At 38.0% G+C, this 20,562-nt stretch overlaps 1 protein-coding gene across 14 annotated transcripts in view; it reads right to left on the bottom strand.

Moving 5' to 3' along the window:
- Positions 1-16,204, bottom strand: part of THUMPD2 (THUMP domain containing 2) — a 41,405-nt gene extending 25,201 nt beyond the window's left edge. For 3 of the 14 annotated variants that reach the window (XR_004428365.1, XR_004428366.1, XM_033175925.1), the window contains exons 1-5: positions 16,021-16,203; positions 8,631-8,763; positions 6,838-7,247; positions 5,615-5,692; positions 3,585-3,637 (exon numbers count right to left, since the gene is read on the bottom strand). Coding sequence is in view for 12 of the 14 variants with exons in the window: in XM_033175925.1 (XP_033031816.1) it covers positions 3,585-3,637; positions 5,615-5,692; positions 6,838-7,247; positions 8,631-8,763; positions 16,021-16,146 (800 nt within the window). In the remaining 2 variants the exon portion in view is untranslated. Of the gene's footprint in view, positions 1-3,584; positions 3,638-5,614; positions 5,693-6,090; positions 6,276-6,837; positions 7,248-8,630; positions 8,764-16,020 lie in introns of all 14 variants that reach the window. The other 11 variants (XM_033175919.1, XM_033175918.1, XM_033175928.1 and 8 more) reach the window with 10 other exon arrangements.
- Between the last annotated feature and the right edge of the window lie 4,358 nt (positions 16,205-20,562).

The raw sequence follows: 20,562 nt of genomic DNA, 5'->3' as shown, positions 1-20,562 counted from the left end.
GGAAGTTCTACATGGCAAACCCATGGGAGTTTGGCTTTTTAATAAGGTTTTTTCAAGAAATAATTCACATTGTAAACAGTACTGTATATATACATTTGGAATCAGGGATGTAAACTGGCAGGTAGAAACACTATAAAATATTTTGGCCAGTGAATTTTGCTTCTGCAGGGTGAACTTAGCAATTATCTTGCTATAAAACACAGTTTGCATTCTAGATACCAAAGCTATAATACACAGTTTACATTCTAGATGCCAAAACTATAAAACAGAGTTTGCATTCTAGATACCAAAAAGGGAGATGTAGTATGGAAAACCAGCTTTGTCCATATATATGAAAAAAATGCTCTTATAAGCAGCAGGAATTTATATGGAACCTTTCAAAGTTTCAACAACTATGTATATATTTTTGCTAATAGAAGTTTTTATGGGACAGAATTCTGTCAATATTTGACAAAAGTGAATGTTCACATTTTGCTTAAACCTGGGCAAAATTATCTCATTACTTCAACAAAAGGGCCCCATTATATCAGCATAATACAATTATTCAGAAGAAGGCAAGTTCAGAAATAAACTCCTTAAAAATAAAAATAATGCTCTACTTTCACAGAATCTAGCTAATGTACACGGTTCAAAAATAAATGTGGTTTTTGATCTTCTCTGCATGTGTGCATTTCTTTTTTATTTTCTTGTATACCTTGTACCACCAAGACAAAGATGTCCTAATCTGTATCTCTAGCCTAGACTTGTTACCTGAACCCTCCAGATCTTTATCTTCAAATACGTACTTGAACATTTTTATGTGGAAGATAAGTAGTACAAAGTCAACAGGTATAAACTGAATACACTCTCCTGGATTTCATATATTGATATGTTTCTTCATTTTCTTGTGCCACTTACTATCCATATATTGGGTACCATAATCTACCTCTTCAGTCTAGACTTGTCACCTGAACTCTCGATCTGTAACTTCAAATATCTACTGGGACATTTTTCAATGAATACACTGTTTTCTTTCGCTACATTTTGTATCTCAGCGAGTAATACCAGTATTTACTAATTGTTCAAATCAGAAATCTGAAATTATTCTAGACCCCTTAACTATTTTTTGATTTCATGGCCTTTTTGCTACCTCCAAGAGTTTAAATCCTCTCATTCTCTCTTTTTATTTCTCTTTCATTCAAAAATATAGTTTTCTTGGTAATATTTTTGAAATCAGAAATCTGATCATTTCACTCTTCTGCTTCAAATTCTTATTGCTTTTAGGATAACATCCAAGCTGTTTAACATACTTACAAGGCACTTCATGGCTTGTTTCTAATTTTCTACCACTTTCTCTATGTCCCAGCTACACTGAAACTACCTGCCATCCCCCATGTAAATCCAGCTTCCTTACACCTTGTGCCTTTGCACAGAGATTCCTTGCCTGTAATATCCTTTCCTTCTCTTGCCCACATGATATACCCTTTCTTATTGCTGGCAAGTCTCCTCTTAGGGACAATCTTTTATCTTTTTGCTCACAGGTCCTCAATTAGAGTTAGGTTCTCTTTCCTAACTCTAGTCAAACATTCATCACAGATCTGTGCTACCACTGGACTGAATTCCTTGAAATTAATACTCATCCTTTTTCGTCTTTGAACTTTGGGCATCTAGCACAATTTTTTGCATACAGTAAGTGTACAACTAACGCTTCAACTAAAATTAATTGAACTCATCTTACTCCAGTAAATGCCTCTCCCCTCCCCTCCTACTTGCTGAACTGTTTCAAAAATAAAAAAGTTGAAATTTATTCAATGCTTACTGTATCCTAGGAACAGTAGCAAAGATTTTCATGTGGGTTATCTAATTCCAAGGATGAAGCTATAAAGTAGGTACTATTATTTTCCTGATTTTATAGCAGAGAAATATGATAATTTGTCTAAACTTGCAGAGTTATAATAATTTGTGAAGACAGAATTCAAGTCCACAGTTCTTATCTGCTATGCTATACTGTAGTAGGTGATGCGTATAGTGTGACACCAGCTATATAACAGTTAATGCTTCATGGGGCTATTGATATCCAAATGTTTTTTTTCTTTAAAGAAAGTAAAGCTCAAAATATGAACAATGTCTTTAGGAACTTGGGACAAATTTTTATGTGATCCTCCAACTTCATGGCTGCTCTTTGTTTCATCATTTCTGACTTTCTTCTGTTGTTAGGGTCACCAGGTTGCAGTTTCTGATATCCACTGTCACTTCTCTTGTCCAGTGCTATCTGTTGTGCAAGTCTTCATGTCTCTGTTTCCATGTCCCAGCAAATTGTTCTTTTTAGCCAACACTCATCACTGAGACTGCTTCCTTCCTACACTGAGGTAGTCAAACTGACTAAACACAGAGCATCTATTGTAACCTCATTTTCAACCAGTACTCACTCAAGGTCTGAGTCTGAATTTTCAGATACATTATCTTTTATTTGTAAACTTTAAGGTACATTATTATTTGAAATGCCATGGCATGACGTTTTGAATGTTTCTAGCAAGCATTAAAATAATTTTAAATAATCAAATACCTTTTAAAAACATTAAGGTTATACTAGTTAAATAAAGAGCACAAAATTTAGCACTTTTATATATAATAATTTAAAAATGAGTTATTTTATTTGGTGGTAAGAATCTAATTAATACCACACTCAGCAGTGCTAGGGGTGAGATAGTCTTCCTAAATTTTTTTTGTTTTTTTGAGACAGAGTCTCGCTGTCACCTAGGCTGGAGTACAGTGGCGCAATTTTGGCTCACGGCCACCTCTGCCTCCCGGGTTCAAGTGATTCTCCTGCCTCAGCCTCCTGAGTAGCTGGGATTACAGGCACCCACCACCACACCCAGCTAATTTTTGTATTTTTAGTAGAGATAGCATTTCACCACATTGGTCAGGCTGGTCTCGAACTTCTGACCTCGTGATCTGCCTGCCTCAGCCTCCCAAAGAGCTGGGATTACAGGCGTGAGCCACTGCGCCTGGTATCTAAGTAAATTTTTTAGACACTTAGGCTCACTTTTTGGGAGTCAAAATATTTTTAAAAATTAACTACTTTATAAATTTAAAAATGCACATATTTTTTGCTTGTTTTGCTAGTGTTTCCTACTTTCGTCTTGGTGACCATCAATAATTATACTTATTATTATAATTGCTGAAATATGTCCATCTTTTAGTTTTCCCCACCCTGTCTTTAAAATTGTCATAGAATTTTAAAAAGCCAGATAGGCAAAATTGTTAAATTAAAGGCGCTGGAGTAGGGCAGCCTAGAAGCCTTTTAGGTATAGTTATGGGGCTGTGAAAATCATTTAATAATAGAACTAGACATAATTTTCAGTATTAATCATGGTAATCAGTAGATTACCATGATCAAATATTTCCCAGCTCTAACTGGTCAGTTCAAATCACATCCACTAAGTTCCATGAAAATATTTTATTGTCTTAAACAAAGAATTCAAATGCTTTGCCTTTAGCCTTCTCTATTATATCAATGCTTCATTCATGCTATAAATAAAAAACATAAGTTCTCAATTTAACAATCTGTCCTATGGGACAAACTTGAAGCTTAGAATACCTGCCTGAACACAGGAATTCCCACCACAGAGTAAACGTCATTTAGATGTATAAAGATCTGAAAGAATAAACACAGAAGTTAGAATGGAATAAGAAACATCATTACCAAAGTATTGACAATTTGAAATTTCCATTTTAAACTTACATGACCTATGTTTTAAAAAGAAACTCCAAGGCCTTATTCATCCTATCTAGAAAAAAAATGTTCTATAATCTTTTTTTTCTTAAGCAGAAGGAAACTAAATTTTAAGTACATTTCATAGAAAAATTTGGAGGTCAAATTGTTATACAGGAGAGTCATGTTACAAACAACTCAGAACCAACTTTCTTCCTAGAGATTATCGGAATTATCATAACTGGACCAGACTTCAGTATTTTGCGTTAGAGAAGATTTTCTAAATCCACCCTAATTCTAACCTCAAATAGGATGTGAGGCCACACAGGGCTATCAGAGGCTGCAAATACTTTCAGGGTAACAGAAAACTTTGTTTAGGTCAAATATATGGCAGCAAGGGTGCTCTTTTCTCTATAGGTAAGTTTCTGTCTCTCTTTATTTTCTTTCTTCTGTTAGGTCCAGAAGAGTATTTAAGTGCCCCACATTATAATTAGTAGTCAACACAAATTTTAAAAGCTAGAATCTTTCTTTTGTAGTCTGATAAGGTTTACAGAATATTTTAAATGCTGTTTTGAATCTCAAGAATATCTGGTCCCTGATAGTCTCATTCCAAGATAACTTTAAATATTAGCAGCTTAATCAGAATTATTCCAAAATTGATTACTTTCATCAAGAAAAGGCTTACCTGGAGTGATTCCATTTGGTCAACTTAATTACTTGATTAACTGATACATCACAGCTAAACTTCCCAATTTTATACATTATGCATTTTAGCAAATTAGAATTACTTTCTATTGACAATTTATTCTAAAGATATGACATGTTTACATATTGAATGTTATTAAGAATAGCCTCCCCCACTATAAATGTTTTCCTATCATTTTTGCAGAAGGAAATTTGTTGAGATTTGATTCTTCTGTCAATTTTTTAGTCATAAACTTTACTACATGTGATTTTTGTGTTTCCAATTTTGTGTTAATTATTTCTATCCATAATAGCTATTAATTGCATTAAATGGCTGATAGAAATTGAATTTGCTATATTTATTCATGAGATAATCTATGAGAAAAATGATTCTGAGACAACGAGATAGACTCAGGGAGATGGGGACAAGAAAGCCACAGAGAGGAGATGATTAAGATTTGGAAAGGTGCAGGTAAGAGAAAGATACTTGTATGTCAAAACATTCTTGGGATCAAAATATTTAGTATGACAAACAATAAAAAATATATACCAGGTATTTTTTTTAAAGTGAAAAATGTCAGACAAAAGCAAATCTAAAAATAAAACAACCATGTTCTGATTTGTCCAGTTATTACTCCATTTAAACCTACATAACAAGTGATAAATTTATGAATTAATCATGAAAATTATTGGTTACGTCAACTTTACAAGATGGCTTTCAAAAAACAGCAAAGAATATTTTTTGTTTCCCCATACAAATAGTTGTTCCAATTAAAAATAGGGTAACCTTATTAAATTAATTTTGGAAAATAAAAACATAATCCCATATCCATAACAAAGCCGCTATTAACATACTATTGAATTTTGTGCAGGGCTTTTGTTATCAATTTTTAAACATTAGCTAAAGTTTTTTAAATCATAGATTGTATGTATTATAGAGACTATAGAGAACATCGCTGTAACCTCATAATAATAAACTTTTTTTCTTCAACTGTGACCAGATAACTTCATTCCAAAAAATCTTTTCTTGGAGTTTGGATAAGACATTTTCACAGTGAAAACTGCTAGCAAAACTATCTGTTCTATTCTACTACTAAAGATAAAACGGACTGCTGGATCCCTGTCGATATACTTTTTACAACTGCAAAATAAAATGGAAAGGTATGATAAGAATACAGGACACTGTCTTTAAAGAATTAGGTTACAAGTATATAAAATAAAACAAATACTCATTACCTCTAATTTTGGATTCCTCAAATCTGCTTTCCATCCGAAGTGTTTCATAATAGCAATTCCAATTACTTTTCCTACCTCCTGGAAAAGTAGCAAGTTAAAGAAAAGAATACTAAAAATGCAAATTTTAAGTTTAAATGTAAGCAAAACTAACAGAGTAGCCTATAAGAAAATCAAGTCAGGCTATCTGACAGTAATTTAGAGTTCTGATATTAAAATCGTACATGAAAGCATTTTCTATTCCAGGCAGTAAGGCTGTATTTTACCTGCCCTAGCCCCTAATACACTCCATGGCATTAACATCTACTCATGCATAATCTCTATTCTTGTAATTTTAGGCATATGAAATAACTAGATTATAACCTGATAAATATGATCATTCTGGGTTTCAGGAAACAGATGCAAGCTGAAAGATAACTATTTCAGCTACTATAAGCCTATGTGTTTAAAAATTACCAGATTAGTATCATTAGACTCACCCTTTAGGGTCTGACTGATTTTAAGGTTGATAAAGTATTCAGACCAATGGCCTTTAACATCACTGAACTTTGTAAGGGCCAACTGATGAGGTTTGGTGATGGCCAGTTTGTGGTGTTCGCTCTTCTCTATACTGCTGAGACCTCACGTGCATTTGCAGTCTAGGTCCTGGTGACAATCCCAGGACCTGTGCAGAGTAGCCACTGAATAAGCACAAAGCTGAACTGAAGAGAAACCCCAAAAGCTGAGGACTATGGTATCAGGATTTCCAAATACAAAGGACATCTGTAGATTTAAGGAAATTTTTAGGCACAAAGGATAAGAAAGTAATTACTTGGAATGGCATACCATTCCTCTTAAACATAAGAACTAATTGTCTGGGCCTAGTTATTCGTTCTGTGAGAGGTTTGCATCTCATTTTCAATCTAAAGAGTAATTCTTTAAAAAAAAATGGGACCCGCAGGCCAGGTGCAGTGGCTCCTGCCTGTAATCCCAGCACTTTGGGAGGCTGAGGTGGGTGGATCACTTGAGGTCAGGAGTTCAAGACCAGCCTGACCAATGTGAAACCCTCTCTCTACTAAAAATACAAAAATTAGCTTGGGTGTAGTGGCGCACACCTGTGATCCCAGCCACTCAGGAGGCTGAGGCAAGGGAATCACCTGAACCTGGGAGGGGAGGTTGCAGTGAGCCAGATCATGCCACTGTATTCCAGCCTGGGCGACAGACTCCACTTTGGGATGCAAGCATACCTGTGCAGTGAAGGCCCTTCTAATAGTTCCACTGCAGCGACAAGATACTCTGAAAGTCAAGTCCTTCTGATTATGAGTATCAATTGCTTTCTCTATGTCATTCTGAAATTCTTCTTGAAAGTTTTTGCTTTTAGTGGTAACACCTCTTTGCTCCAGAGTTTCTTCTTCTATTTGTTTTTCCAGCTGGCAGTCCCTATTCTCTTCTATCTTTTGCATTTGTTCTATTTTTAATTTCTTTGCAATGATGATTTCATTTTCTCCCACTTTTCTTTTTAGTTGGTTATCATCTCTCTGAGAAAGTTTTTCCTTTTTTGCATCAAGTTCAAGAAGATTTTTCCAGATTGAAATGGCATTCAACCAACTTCCTGGATCTTCATTTATAAGTCTTTGCATTTCGTTAAATAGTTTTCCTAAATAAGAAAAATCTTGTTGATCCTATATTGAAGCTTTAAAGACCATCTATTATAATCATCACCCCCAAATTCCATTACCTTTATTTCTTTGGATTTTTATTAAATTGCTACATGAATAACTTCACTTTCATTTGGAGTTTATATTCCATTTACCATAAGAATATTGTGTAGAATAAAGTTCATTCTTATATTGCATATATAGCATCCACATTGTGTTAAAATTCCTATAGAATTACCATCTAATAACCTAGAAAGATTATTTGTGCTATGGTAATATATGTATCTCTCCAACATATACACTGACCTAGAGTGTATATCAATCTTTGAAATAATGGTGATCTTGCCTATAAAAATTAAGTTTTTATAAGAAAAGAATAAATTGAAAAACTCAGCTCAGAAACAGAGGAGCTGAATCTTGGGCCTGTTACATTTTAGCCCACACAATATTAATAAGTATATTATAGTGTGTTTCCATAAAATAACTCGCAATCCATTCACAGCTTAGCATACTGCCAGTATGCTCAGCAAAGTTTAATCTTCTCTTGATGAACCAGGGTCATCAAGATGATCCAAAAATTACTGCAGTTCCTTAAAGATGAATGTGTGTAGAGTACTGGGAGGAATTATATTTACCCCACAGTATAATACTTTGGGATATGCTTTAAAACAATTTTTTCTGCTTGGTCTTGATTTCTTGCCATTTGCATCTTTCTTAAAATAGTTTATTATAGGCTATAAATACATGATCTCTTATGTAATTCAAATTGAAGTTTAAGGCAGCATTTAAACCTGCAGTGTCTGACCATGTTTTGTTGTTTTTATCAAGATCCATATGTTGTTTTAGTAGCATATTTATAAAATTTAGAGAGTGGACAAGAAATCTCTTATGCCCCCTTTACCTCTAATGCTTGATAAGTGCGCATAAGTTTATCAAAAACATTTAAGGTCCCAGAAATAGAAATTTTTACTATGCAGTATTTTTCCAATTATATCACACAGTTAAAATTTACAATATGACGATTTTCACTGATTTACTATTAAAATAATGCATTTTGGATTACTGCATGTTTCTAAATCCAAATAAATGCAACTGACCATATATATCTCTAGAGAAGGTACCTGATCATAATTCTCAAAGAAGAAATGTGGCTTAGGACATTAAAATCTCATAAAAAAGGCAGCACGCAGGTTGCAAAGAGAAGAAATATTCTACTACAATCAGGTGATAATATTCAGGAAATACAGAAAAATACACAACTAATGATCCCACACATGTTAATGAACATTGAAGTGTAAAATGGCTACATATTATCAAGCAGAAAATGTTGGAGTACAATGTGTCATGTGGGTAAAAGCAACACACATATGGATATGCCATACCTTTACTTACAGAAGAAATAAGTGGAAACTGCTTTTTAATCAGCAAAAATAATCTTTCTGCAGATTTTAATTTCTTCAACATATTCAAATCAGAACAGGTGGTGAAAAAAACCTTTCCTGAAATATATTCAACCTAGAAATAAAAAAACAGCTTTCAATGTAGCCCAGTATCAGTGTAAAAATGATATTTCTTCCCCTCTTAAGGTACAGCATTTAAATTAAAAATAAAAATAACCACTTCTGAACTAGCTACTATTTGTCAGGCTCTGTACTAGGAACTCTGAATAAGTATTTTCCTCCTCACCCTTATAACAAACCTCTAGGGTAGATCCTATCACCACCAAAAGTAGACAAAGGTATAATGTACTAGACAAATTAGGTGTCTAGCCCAAGGTGGATATTTATTGAAAACTTACCTGTAGGCTACCAGGAAGCATAAAACATGTATTTTTGAATAATAGACACAACACTGACATACACATTAAAACATAAGATTTATAAGACAATAACTTGAATTAAACCCAGAAGAAAACTAAAAAGTTTTAACATTATAATGCATTGACAAGTTGTAAGTACACTAAGTAGAAATGAACATGAAAGCCGACATTACAAAGAGTCTTCGGAAAGAATCCTGTAAGGTTTGGGAAGAAGGATTCTAATAAAAGAACAAGGGGCAGATGCAGAAGTGGGAATGAAAACCTGGCTGAAGTAAACTGTAAGCAGCATTTGCTGTATTATGCTGATTGATAGTGTCAGGTGGATGGATGATGTAGTTTAGGCCAGCTTGACAAATGGTCATGAAATTCTGAGTACCACGAATGGTAATGGTCAACCATTACAGACTTTTGATGAAAACTGTGACAGCACTGAATTAGCTGACAGAAAAAATTACTTTACAAGAGGCATAAAGGACTGAGTGTAGAATGTGATGCTAGAAGGAGAAGGAGGTTACTGAGGTAGAAATGACGAGATACTTGGCTGCAGAAACTGGATAATGAATAGAAGATATATGCATCAAACAGAAACAGGTTTTGGAGAAAGGATGGATACGTGGCAAGAGAAGGAAAATGAAAAGAGTACTGACTCACAGGAAGCCTAATATGCTGTGACAAGTGGTGCTCAATACCAATGGAATCTTAACTCTTTTAGGGTCAACCCAACACTCTTAAGTCCAGGATGGATGTGGGCTCTCTTGGAGCTCTCTTTTTAGCAGCGGCCAACAATTGAATAGCACCGTTCTAAGTAATCTCCTAGAACTCGGACACCAGGGACTGTTGGGTTTCTTGTGTGTTAAGGCAGCTACCATCCATGGGTACTTGAACTCCAAGGGTTTTTGCTTGTTTTGGATCTGACAAGATCTAATTAAACTCTTGGAATGGTAATTTCTGGGGTCGCTACTCCAGGCTGATGAAAGAGAATCTCTCCCGAAGAAGCCCTAGGTTGGCACCAATTAAAACTCAAATAGCTTACAGCAATGCAGCTGACCAAAATAGATGGAGGAACAGACAATGACACTATGGGAGGAAGCAGGGAATGAAAAGAACATTTAGGAATCAATATATAAGGGGATAGTGAAGTAACCAAAACCAGAACTTCTGGTTTCTAGAATTTACTTCTTTCTTATTACATAGGTGACATTTCCCCAAAACTAAAGTATATACTTCAAAATGCTTAGAAACTTGAAAACAAAGTTTTAAAAAGTAAATTATCAAAAATTCATAAGTTAGCTAACATAAGAATACAGTTGATACTAAAGCCATCACAGAACAATTTAACTGATGAAATACTTTGCCAAGATTCTGGGGGAACAGAACTAAATATTTTACAGAAAATGTACGGTTTTAAGTTTCAAATTCTGTAAACAAGTAAAACGATGCAAAGATCTAGACCAGTGACTTTAACCTAGGTAGCCAGTGATCTAGGTATTATAGTTACCTAACTGTACGAAGATCTTCTTTTCTTATTCAAATATCAAGGGAAGCATTTTATCTGATGAGCTTTCTCTAACATATATATATATAAAATATATTTATATTTTAAAAATGTGTATTTACATTTAAATATATATATATTTCCCCCCGGGGCCAGTGGTTTCCAAAAAGAACATGACTCTTAATTAAGAGGACCCAAAAAGTTTATTTAGAACATCAGATCCTGAGAATAGTATATGTTAGTGCAGTAAAATGCCAAATACATTCTTGAAACCCCAAACTGCAACATTATTCTAAGAATTATACATTCTCAAAACCAAAAGCAGCAACATTATTCTACGAATTATCATAAGGCCTACATTTCTTTTAGAATAAGCATGTTATCAGAAGTACAGCAGGTCCTTGCGTAACACTGTTTTGTTCAACATTGTTTCATCATGATATTGGTAAGAAAAAATACCAATTCCCAGCCAGGGCTACTGTCCAGGTGAACCATGTCTGCATGGGTTTTCCCTGAGTACCCCAGTTTCCTCTGACATCCCAGAGTGTGCCTGTTAGGTCTCTGGTATGTTTACATGGTCCCAGTGCAAGTAAATGTGGGTGCGTGTGAGTGCGCCGGGCAATGGGATGGCATCCTATGCAGGGCTGGTTCCCACCTTGTGCCCTGAGCTGCCAGGATAGGCTCTGGCCAGTGACAACCATGGAATAACTGAACTGGAATAGATGGATAAATAATTATCCTACTTCTTTTTATCAATCTTTCTTAAATGTATGTATAACTTATTTATTTCAATGTTTAATATTAGAAGAGTTATTTCAGCATTTACTATTAGAAGCGTTCTAAATAACCCCTTTATTTAGAAGTTTGTGAAATTTTTGTGACCAGAAATATACTGTAGGAACTCTTGTTTATTTCAATTAGCCTATGGTAAAAAATGATTTAATTACACATCCTTTTGCTTGAAGTCACAGTTTCCAGGAACCTACTGATGACATTAAATGAAGACTTACTGTAGTTTAATAAATTGTAAAATAGTAGTAACTGTGAGAATCAAATAATCCTATCTGTGAATGCACTTAAACAGTTCACTCTTTGTGAAGATAGGTATTATATCTTAAAACAGTAGGGAGAATTAATTTTGGTGCTTATGATTTCAAGAACTGCTGAAGCTACTAATTCTCTTTTTCTTTAGTTTATTTCTTATAACTATTCATATTTAATTACAACACTCAGGGAGAAATAAGGCATTTGGAATATTTCGTTCTCATGTTTCTCACCTGAAAATTTATTTACATATACGATCTGTTTTTTTCTATCTAGAATTAAATCATGTGTCTAAAAACACCTGGTTTTATGTATAACACTTCCGAAGATGAAATAACAGCCTTTATTAAGTAATAACAGCTCTATTTTCTACTAGATTATCTAAGCATTATTTTTCCTTTAAAATTCATGGATTCAAATTTAACACCAAGATTAAAAGTTTAAATCTAGGGTGAATGTGGTAGCTCACGTCTATAATTCCAGTGCTTTGGGAGGCCCAAGTGGGAGGACTGCTTGAGCCCAGGAATTTGAGACCAGTCTGGACAACACAGTGAGACCCTGTCTGTACAAAAAGTAAATGAGTTGGGCATGGTGGCATGTGCTTGTAGTCCAAGAGGCTACTTGGACGGGTAAGGTGGGAGGATTGCTTGAGCCGGGGAAATCAAGGTTGCAGTGATCTGTGATCATGCCACTGTTCTCTAGCCTGAGTGACAGAGCCTGATCCTGTGGCAATTTCTTTTAAAAAGTTTAAATCTACACAAAAATATATCATGATATAGGGAGGTACCAAAGGTCTCCTAATTCTACAGAGGCCAATTTCAGAACTAATTTGAAAGTGCTAAGTGATGAGTTAATGTGGTGTTTCAGTTTGTTTTGGTTTATTTTAGAAGAAGGAATTCAAATATATGTTTCACTTAATTTGTAAAAAGGACATTCAGCTGGGCATGGTGGCTAATGCCTGTAATCCCAGCACTTTGGGAGGCCAAGGTGGGCGGATCACTTGAAGTCGGGAGTTCAAGACCAGCCTGGCCAGTAAGTTTAGTAGAAACCCTGTCTCTACTAAAGATACAAAAATTAGCTAGGCACCTGTAATCCCAGCTACTTGGGAGGCTGAGGCAGGAGAATTGCCTGAATCTGGGAGGCGGAGGTTGCAGTGAGCCAAGATCACACCATTGCACTCCAGCCTGGGCGACAGAGTAAGACTCTGTCAAAAAAAAAAAAAAAAAAAAAAGAGGCATTCAATTTAAAGCGAATGCAGAGACTCTTTAAGGCAACCTTATGCAATTATTCCATTAAATGAAAATAACTATGAAATAACTTGACTTTCTGCTTAACTCGACCTCACTACCCTCGACTGTGATGACACCATTAAAAAACAAAAATTTACGTGGCCTAATCAGGACCTGTGTTAATAGTGTTTGATATGTGAGTTTACAAAGACCAATGAATCAACTGACAGGACTTTTCTGGTGAACGGATATTGGAGACATCTCTACAACATTCAATTTTATCTTAAAATAACTGTTCCTACTATTAGTCTTACAATAAATAGCAGTACTTAATACATTAAACATCATTATAAAGTAAAGCTTAATTTTTCTCAATATATTAATTTCTTCAAAGTAGTCTAAGTGATACGTGTTTGTAGATACGTAAATTAAATATTTAACATCATCCAGGGACTTATGAAGAAATCTGCCATACAACCAGAGGGGAGAAAAAAACATCAAACCTGAATCTGACTAAGTTCTAGATACAACTTACAGGATTTCAACTTGTAGGAAATACTGAGGATAGAGGAACATGTTAAATTACACCATGGAGACTCAGCATACTATTTTTTTTCTTTTCTCCTGCCTCAGCCTCTTGAATAGCCCGGACTACAGGTGTGCACCACCACACCTGGCTAACTTTTTGTATTTTTAGTAGAGACAGGGTTTCACCATGTTGGCCAGGCTGGTCTTGAACTCCTGACCTCAGGTAATCCACCCACTTTGGCCTCCCAAGTGCTGGGATTACAGGCATGAGTCACCGCACCAGGCTAGATTTAGCATACTATTTTGTTTACTTTTGTATATTTCTGAAATTCTCCATGATAGAAAGCTAAAAAGAATACACAGCAAATTTTCCACTGCAAGTTGTGTGTTGGAGTTACCTGGGAGGGCAGCACGTTTTCATGTTAAAATGGTAGCACCTGGGCTTACCAGCTGCCCTGCTCAAAGAAAACCTTTTGGGGCTGGCACCCAGAAACACTCATTTTCAACTAGCTTCCCCAGTGATTCTTATGTTCACCAAAATTGGAAAAACACTGATTAAAATGAAGTGATTACTTTCTTAAACAATCATTGTTGAATTAATCTGTTTTGTAAATTTAGATTTTAGAATATTAATTTCCTTGATGTGATCCAAAGTTTCTAACACTCTCTTGTCACTAAAAGAATGTTTTAAGTATTACTATACAACTCATTGTATGGGAACTAAAATGTATTGAGCACCAACTATTTGCTAGGCACCATGCTACCTGTGCTATTTTTGTTTCAGTGATTGCATTAATCCTTTAAAGTAGCTATCATCTCTATTTTACATCCAAGACAATTGAGGCTCAGAAATTTGAGTAATTTGCCCAAAGTTACATATCTACTACAGAAATATATAAGATCTGCACACAGGTCTTTTGATTCTAAAGCCCATACATACCTACCATGGTGTTACAGAAATAAACTACATCCAATGTTCCAGGGCAGATTCCCACAGTAATTTAGCCTAGGGGTAAAGCACACAGGCTTTAAAACTAGAAAGGCTCAGATACAAGTCCCAATTTTCTCTTTTTTTGTAACATATGGAGGTAAAAGTCTATCACATAGGAGTCTTTTGAGGATTAAATCATAACATGCACATAGCTTCTCTAACATTTTAAGTGCTTAATGTTAGTTGTCATTACTGTTATTTCAGGATTGCCTTAACTTTGAGAGTTCACTTTGTATCAAAGCAACTGAGGTGGAATTTCAGAGATTATTTGTTCAGATCCCATTTCCAGACCTATCTATCCTTCAAACATACAAGAGCAGAATATGGAAATTCCCAAGTCTACTGTCATTTAATTACTCTCACTGTCAAAAAGTTTTCCCTATATTTAATTGAATTTTTTTCCTGGTAATAAAGTTTTCCCAATTTCATTTGTCTTTAGAGAAGATGGAGAACAAGCAGAGAGTCTTTCCTTTTTCTAATAAACCTACATATTCAATTGGGCCAAGCACTCTAAGTTAGCATTTGAAAAAACAAGCCAGTGCAGCCCTATGTCATGGGCCTGGTTTGAACATGATTATATGCTCATTCTTGATTTCCCAGCTCAGGTTTGAAGCCCATCTTTGCGATTTTCTAGTTGCGTGATTTGAATAAATTATTGGACTTACCTGTGCTTCATTTTTCTCATCTGTTAAATGTGGAACACCTACCTTATAGGGCTGTTGTGAAAAGTATGCAAATAAATAAATGTAGGGTGAAGATCTAAGAACACATGCCTGACACATATTAAATGTTCAGTAAATGTCAGTAGTTACTATACATTGTTGCTTTTTTAGATTAGCTACATTCAATACTCTATTAAATTCTGTGACCCAAAACACAGGTGGCAGGCAGTCTAATAAAACTGACATAATTCTTCATGACTCCAACTCTTCACTGCAGAAACTCCTTTTGTGGGCTTCCCACACCGTAGGAGCTGCCAGGGTGGAGGGGTTAATTTCATTTAGCAAGCTCTCCTTTTTCAAGAGCACATCAAGATACCTTTTCTATTATACCTTCATCCTCTACTTTCAAGATATCAGTTTTCAACGTTCTAAAACCTAAACCAATGCTTAAAAACTTTGTTCATTTCATGGAAATCAACAACAGATAACCATGAGGTCCGCAAGAGTATATTATTTTTCCGGCTGCTATTTACTGCCTGTTTAAAGTGTACTTTGCATACGCTATATCATTTAATCCTCACAACAATCCTATGAAGTAAAATATGATCAGTCAAGAAACTAACAAAAAGTCAGGTAACTGAACTTGGAGATCATCTTTGCATTTAAAGAACGAAGGGTTCTAACTCTGACAGGCCAGATTCTAATTACAGGCACTACTAAGTACTTTAAAGAACGCAGGAAATAACTTGCCTCAACACCTCTCTTAAAAACTTGAGCCCTGAGAAATGAGGAACTGGATTTGCTATGCAAGGAAAGAAAGGAATGGTGGCTTCCCTCGGCCGTAGCGGAAGCGCCTGCCAGTCAACCTCGGGGGGCGGCGACCGTCGCGTGGAACAGAGAGGGGCGCCGGCGTCGCTTTCCCGCGTGCACGACTGGCCTCGGGTGGGCAGTGGGGCAGGGACAGGGCCGCCCACCTTCCCAGGCGCGCAGCGAGGCCGACTCACCTCCGTGGCCGCCAGCCGCGCCTGCACCTCGCGCATCAGAAACGGCTCCAGGCCGCGACCCGCGGTGCAGAAGAATCGGGCGCCGGCCTCAGTTCCGGACCCCGTCTCTCCACGCGTCTCCGACATGGCGGCTGGGGCGCGCCCCCGCGTCTTCAGGTCACGTGGCCTCGGGCGCGCGCGGCTCGCTCCCGGAGGCGGCGCGCAGGGGCGGGTGGTGCCAAAGGCGAGGCGGGGAGGGAGAGCCCGGGAGAGTCGTGTCAGCCCGCCGTGGCCCCTATGGGTCTTCCTGGTTGACCATATGTCCCCTCCTTAATTAGGCGCACCGGAATGGGTTAGAATCACAGGTGGAAGGGCTAGAATTGATAATTCAGTCCTGTTGCCCTATTTTGTAGATTGAGGAAATTAATGCCCAGAGAGGTCAAGAGACAGTGAGTTAGCAGCACAGCTGAGGCTGGAGCCTAGATTTCTCCCTATGTAACATAATGCCTTTTCCTCCGTTCCTCCCAACTCCGTCCTCTTCCTGTCTTTCATTCCTTTCTTCTACTCTTCTCATAGAAGGAGCCCTGGTCTGTTTTCACAAAGAATTGGACCAAACCTATGAATCTCCAGGACGGAGAGCAGAAGTTCCTGTTCTCTAACAAATGTCTGCATTCTGAAACAGCTCATTTCTTGCACTGCTTATTAACCATCCAACCATAGATGAATGAATGTGCCATCTAGTTTTGGGCACCTGATTTGAATGGTTCTCCTAACAGTATTTGAGGGCCTTTTTCTAAACTCTGAATTTTAAAATGGAAATGAAAATATTACTTGGGAAGCATAGACAGAATCCATGTTACAAGATAAACACCATGAAATTAGCTCCGTAGCTGTGCATTGAGTCAGTTATACAGAAATGATAAATGCATGCCTGTCTCTGACAAGGGGCTCTCTTGTGCTTCAGAATGGGATGCTAAGGTGAAGAACTGATACTCCCTCACCTCCCCCGACACTCCCATCCCCCCGCACCCACCCCCAGCTCATGCTCTACTGGGCCCTGCAGTAAAAATTCTTCATGGAGTCACATCATATGAGCTTTTCCAAGGTTCAATCCTAAGACTTCTCAGACGCTTCTTTTTAGTTTTTATTTTTTGAGACAGGTCTCCCTCTGTCGCCCAGGCTGGAGTGCAGTGACGTGATCTTGGCTCACTGCAACCTCCACCTCCTGAGCTCAAGCGATCCTCCCACCTCAGCCTCTCCAGTAGGTGGGACCACAGGCGAACCCCACCACACCGGGCTAATTTTTGTATTTTTTGTAGAGACGGGGTTTTACCATGTTGGCCAGGCTGGTCTCGAACTCCTGAGCTTAAGCGATCCGCCTGCCTCGGCCTCCCAAAGTGCTGGGATTACAAGCACCTGGCCCTCACACACTACTGTTTTGATGAATTCTTTTCTTGCCTTCAGACGTATGTTCTCCTTTTCTGGGCTACTGCCATAGCTCATTCCAACTTCTGTATACTTTGGGGTTCTGTCAAGTCTGTCTGGGGAGGACAGGAACTCTCTTTAGTTCTCTCTACATTCTGTGCCCAAGATGTAAAGTATGCAGATAGGATGCATTCCATTCAGTTCAACAAATACTGAACACCTACTCTCTGCCAGTTACCACCCTGTCTTGAGGATTCAAAGATGGGTAAGCAAGGGTTTGGACTTCAAGGGCTTAGAGGATGGTGAAGTTGAATGACTTACTGAGGACATACCCAGGAAGATATGACGGCACCGACAAAGAGGAGGCAGAGAGGGCTTCCTGGACAAAATCGCTCTTGAGTCCAGCATTGAAGGATGTGTAAGAGGGAGAAGCAGCAGATGAAAATGTCTGAGACAGTGTGTGGGAGGTGGGGAACAGGAAGGCCATGATAGAGGTTAGGTGTTATTAGAGCATAAAGTATATGAGTGGAGTTGATAGAGATGTGGTAGAGCCGTGGGTGGGGGCCCAGTTATGTCAGTACAACCAAAGGCAGCTGAAAAAATAAAATGACCTATTCAGCCCAGCACCGACCATCAGTGTGCTCACCTGGGTGAAACCACAGCTGAGCTGAGGCTGCAATCTTGCAGAGCCAATCAATCTTCCCCTTACATTCCGCTCTTTCTTCTGATGACTTTTCCCCTCCAGGAGCCTTTGGTTAGCAAGGTCAGGGGCTACTCTTGTTTCAGATGTGGGGGTCATGTGCATTTGTTCCTTTTGAACTGTGCTGCAGCACGTCAGCTGTACCAATGCCCTTCACAAAATGCTTGCGATTGATGGAATGGGGGAATTCTGCCTCTTTAGGAAGAAATTAATTCACTTCTGCTAAGAGAGTTGCCTGGAATTCTCTCCCCCATTACTCAGATACTCTTTTCTCCATCATCTCTTATCATTTAAAAAAGTATCTTCTGAAAACTATGGATCCCTGTAGACAAAGTTAGCATATCCAGCTGCAATTTGCTGTTTGAATATTACATATTTCAACATGTAGGAAATTGGAAGTCGGCAGGAACAATTTTAGAATGGACAGACTTTTAAGTGGAGGTGTTCTAAGAATTTAGGACAAGACTATTTGCTTCGAGATAGCTCCCTATTTTGGTGCCATTGACAATTCTTTTAGTTCTTAAAGGTGTATGATGTATATTCTTATATATTAAAATGAAAGTGCTATAGATTGTGAAATCCTTGAGGGTGGGATGACTTCATCTGGGCATCTGTAGCGAGAACACTGGCTTGCCAGTGGTGGCCTCTCAAATGTATGCCAATAAAAAGTAATTAAATGGAAGGGCAACTAAGGAGGTCCCTCTCAGGAGAATTGCTGTAACTGCCCTATCAGCAGGGGCCTTTGCAAGCAGGATACCAGAATAAAGGCAAGGTAGTGAGGCCAATGAAGTAGAGAAGTGAGGGCATGAAGGGGATAGGAGGACCCCCAAAATAAACTTCACAACTTTGCTTGCTACTTCCTCTCTTCCTCATTATCTCTTCTTCCTCCCTCTACACTTTATAAATGATGTTTCTTATCCAGGAATATTCCTCAGAATTACCTGAGAAATCATCAGTGTCAAGCTTGCCATCTTACTCTCCTGTATTCCGGTATAGTTGAGTAGGATTGGTGACAAGCCTTGGCCTCTTCTCTCCATGAGATAAAGAACTGTTGCTAGATGCCAAGCAATTCAAATGCTGACTTCTTCAAAATTCCCACTACTTCCCTTCTCCCAGGCCTTTGCTTACATGGTTCCCTTTGGCTAGAGCGCTCTTCTCTTCCTTTCTTTATTTTTCTTTGAGGATAGGCTAGAATGCCACATCTTCTATGGTGCGCTTTCCTGCCTTTCTTGTACGCTTTCACTTATGCAATATTTTATACTTTTATCATTTGTTTATTCATTCATAAATACTTGTTGAGTTTGTGGCAAATGTGCCAGTTAAATGTTCCAGCCTTTGAGAAACTTTCAAATCAATGGGAGGTAATGGTGACAGGGCTGAATTGCTGAGAGGGGCACATAAAGGATGACAATACAGTGTCATATATGGGAATACAAGGAAAGCCACTGGACCCAGCAATGGTAGCTACTTAGTGAAGTTGAATAAAGCAACTTATTCTGAAGCTGAGTAAGCCTTTGTCATGTTTTTGGTTTCTTATCTTCCTTTGAATACCATATTAGTCTATTCTTGTACTGCTATAAAGAAATGCCTGAGACTGGGTACTTTATAAAGAAAAGAAGTTTAATTGGCCCAATGTTCTGCAGGCTCAACAGGAAGTATGGCTGGGGAGGCCTCAGGAAACTTACATTCATGGGGGCAGAGGAAGCAGGCTTCTCTTAGATGGCTGGAGCAGGAGGAAGAGAGAGGATAGGGAAGTGCTCCACACTTTTAAATAACCAGATCTCATGAGATCTCACTCACTGTCATGAGAACAGCAAGGGGGAACTCCACCCCCATGATCCAATCACCTCCCACCAGGCCCCTTCTCCAACATTGGGGATTACAATTCGACATGAGATTTGGGCAGGGACACAAATCCAAACCATATCTCTGCTAAGTCTGGGGCATCATCCTTCTGATGAACCCCACCCAATTCCTGCTGGTAGAGCCTCTTTGCTAACCAGGGCATAGTCATGTGATCTAGACATTACCAATCAACCTCATATGACTCAGAAATGAGCCATGTAGGGGAAAAGGCTCTTTCCACAATTCATTTTACTTCCCTGGGGATACTGTTGGGGTGTCTGACCTTCAGGAACAGCCTCATGAATAGGATTGAGTTCCCGAGGCAGAAGAGGAACTGCTGGGGTGGTGGTAGTAGGGGCAGCAGTTAGTTTTCTGGTCAGGCCAGTTTCTGAAAGCTTAGCTTCCAGATTGGTTCTCCAGACTGCCCAACAAATGAGTCACAGACACACACGCACACACGTATGCACGCACACACGCTTTACTTTGCTTAATCAGTTAAAGTTAGCATCCATTTCTTGCAACAAGGAATCTTGATTGATACAGGCACCCACTCTTCCTAGGTAGGAGCAGCTAACTTGGTTTGCTTCTCTCCC

This window comes from Trachypithecus francoisi, unplaced genomic scaffold (assembly GCF_009764315.1).
Source record: "Trachypithecus francoisi isolate TF-2019V2 unplaced genomic scaffold, Tfra_2.0 Lachesis_group17, whole genome shotgun sequence".
Classification (NCBI taxonomy): domain Eukaryota; kingdom Metazoa; phylum Chordata; class Mammalia; order Primates; family Cercopithecidae; genus Trachypithecus; species Trachypithecus francoisi.
This window is presented reverse-complemented; position numbering and strand designations above follow the sequence as displayed.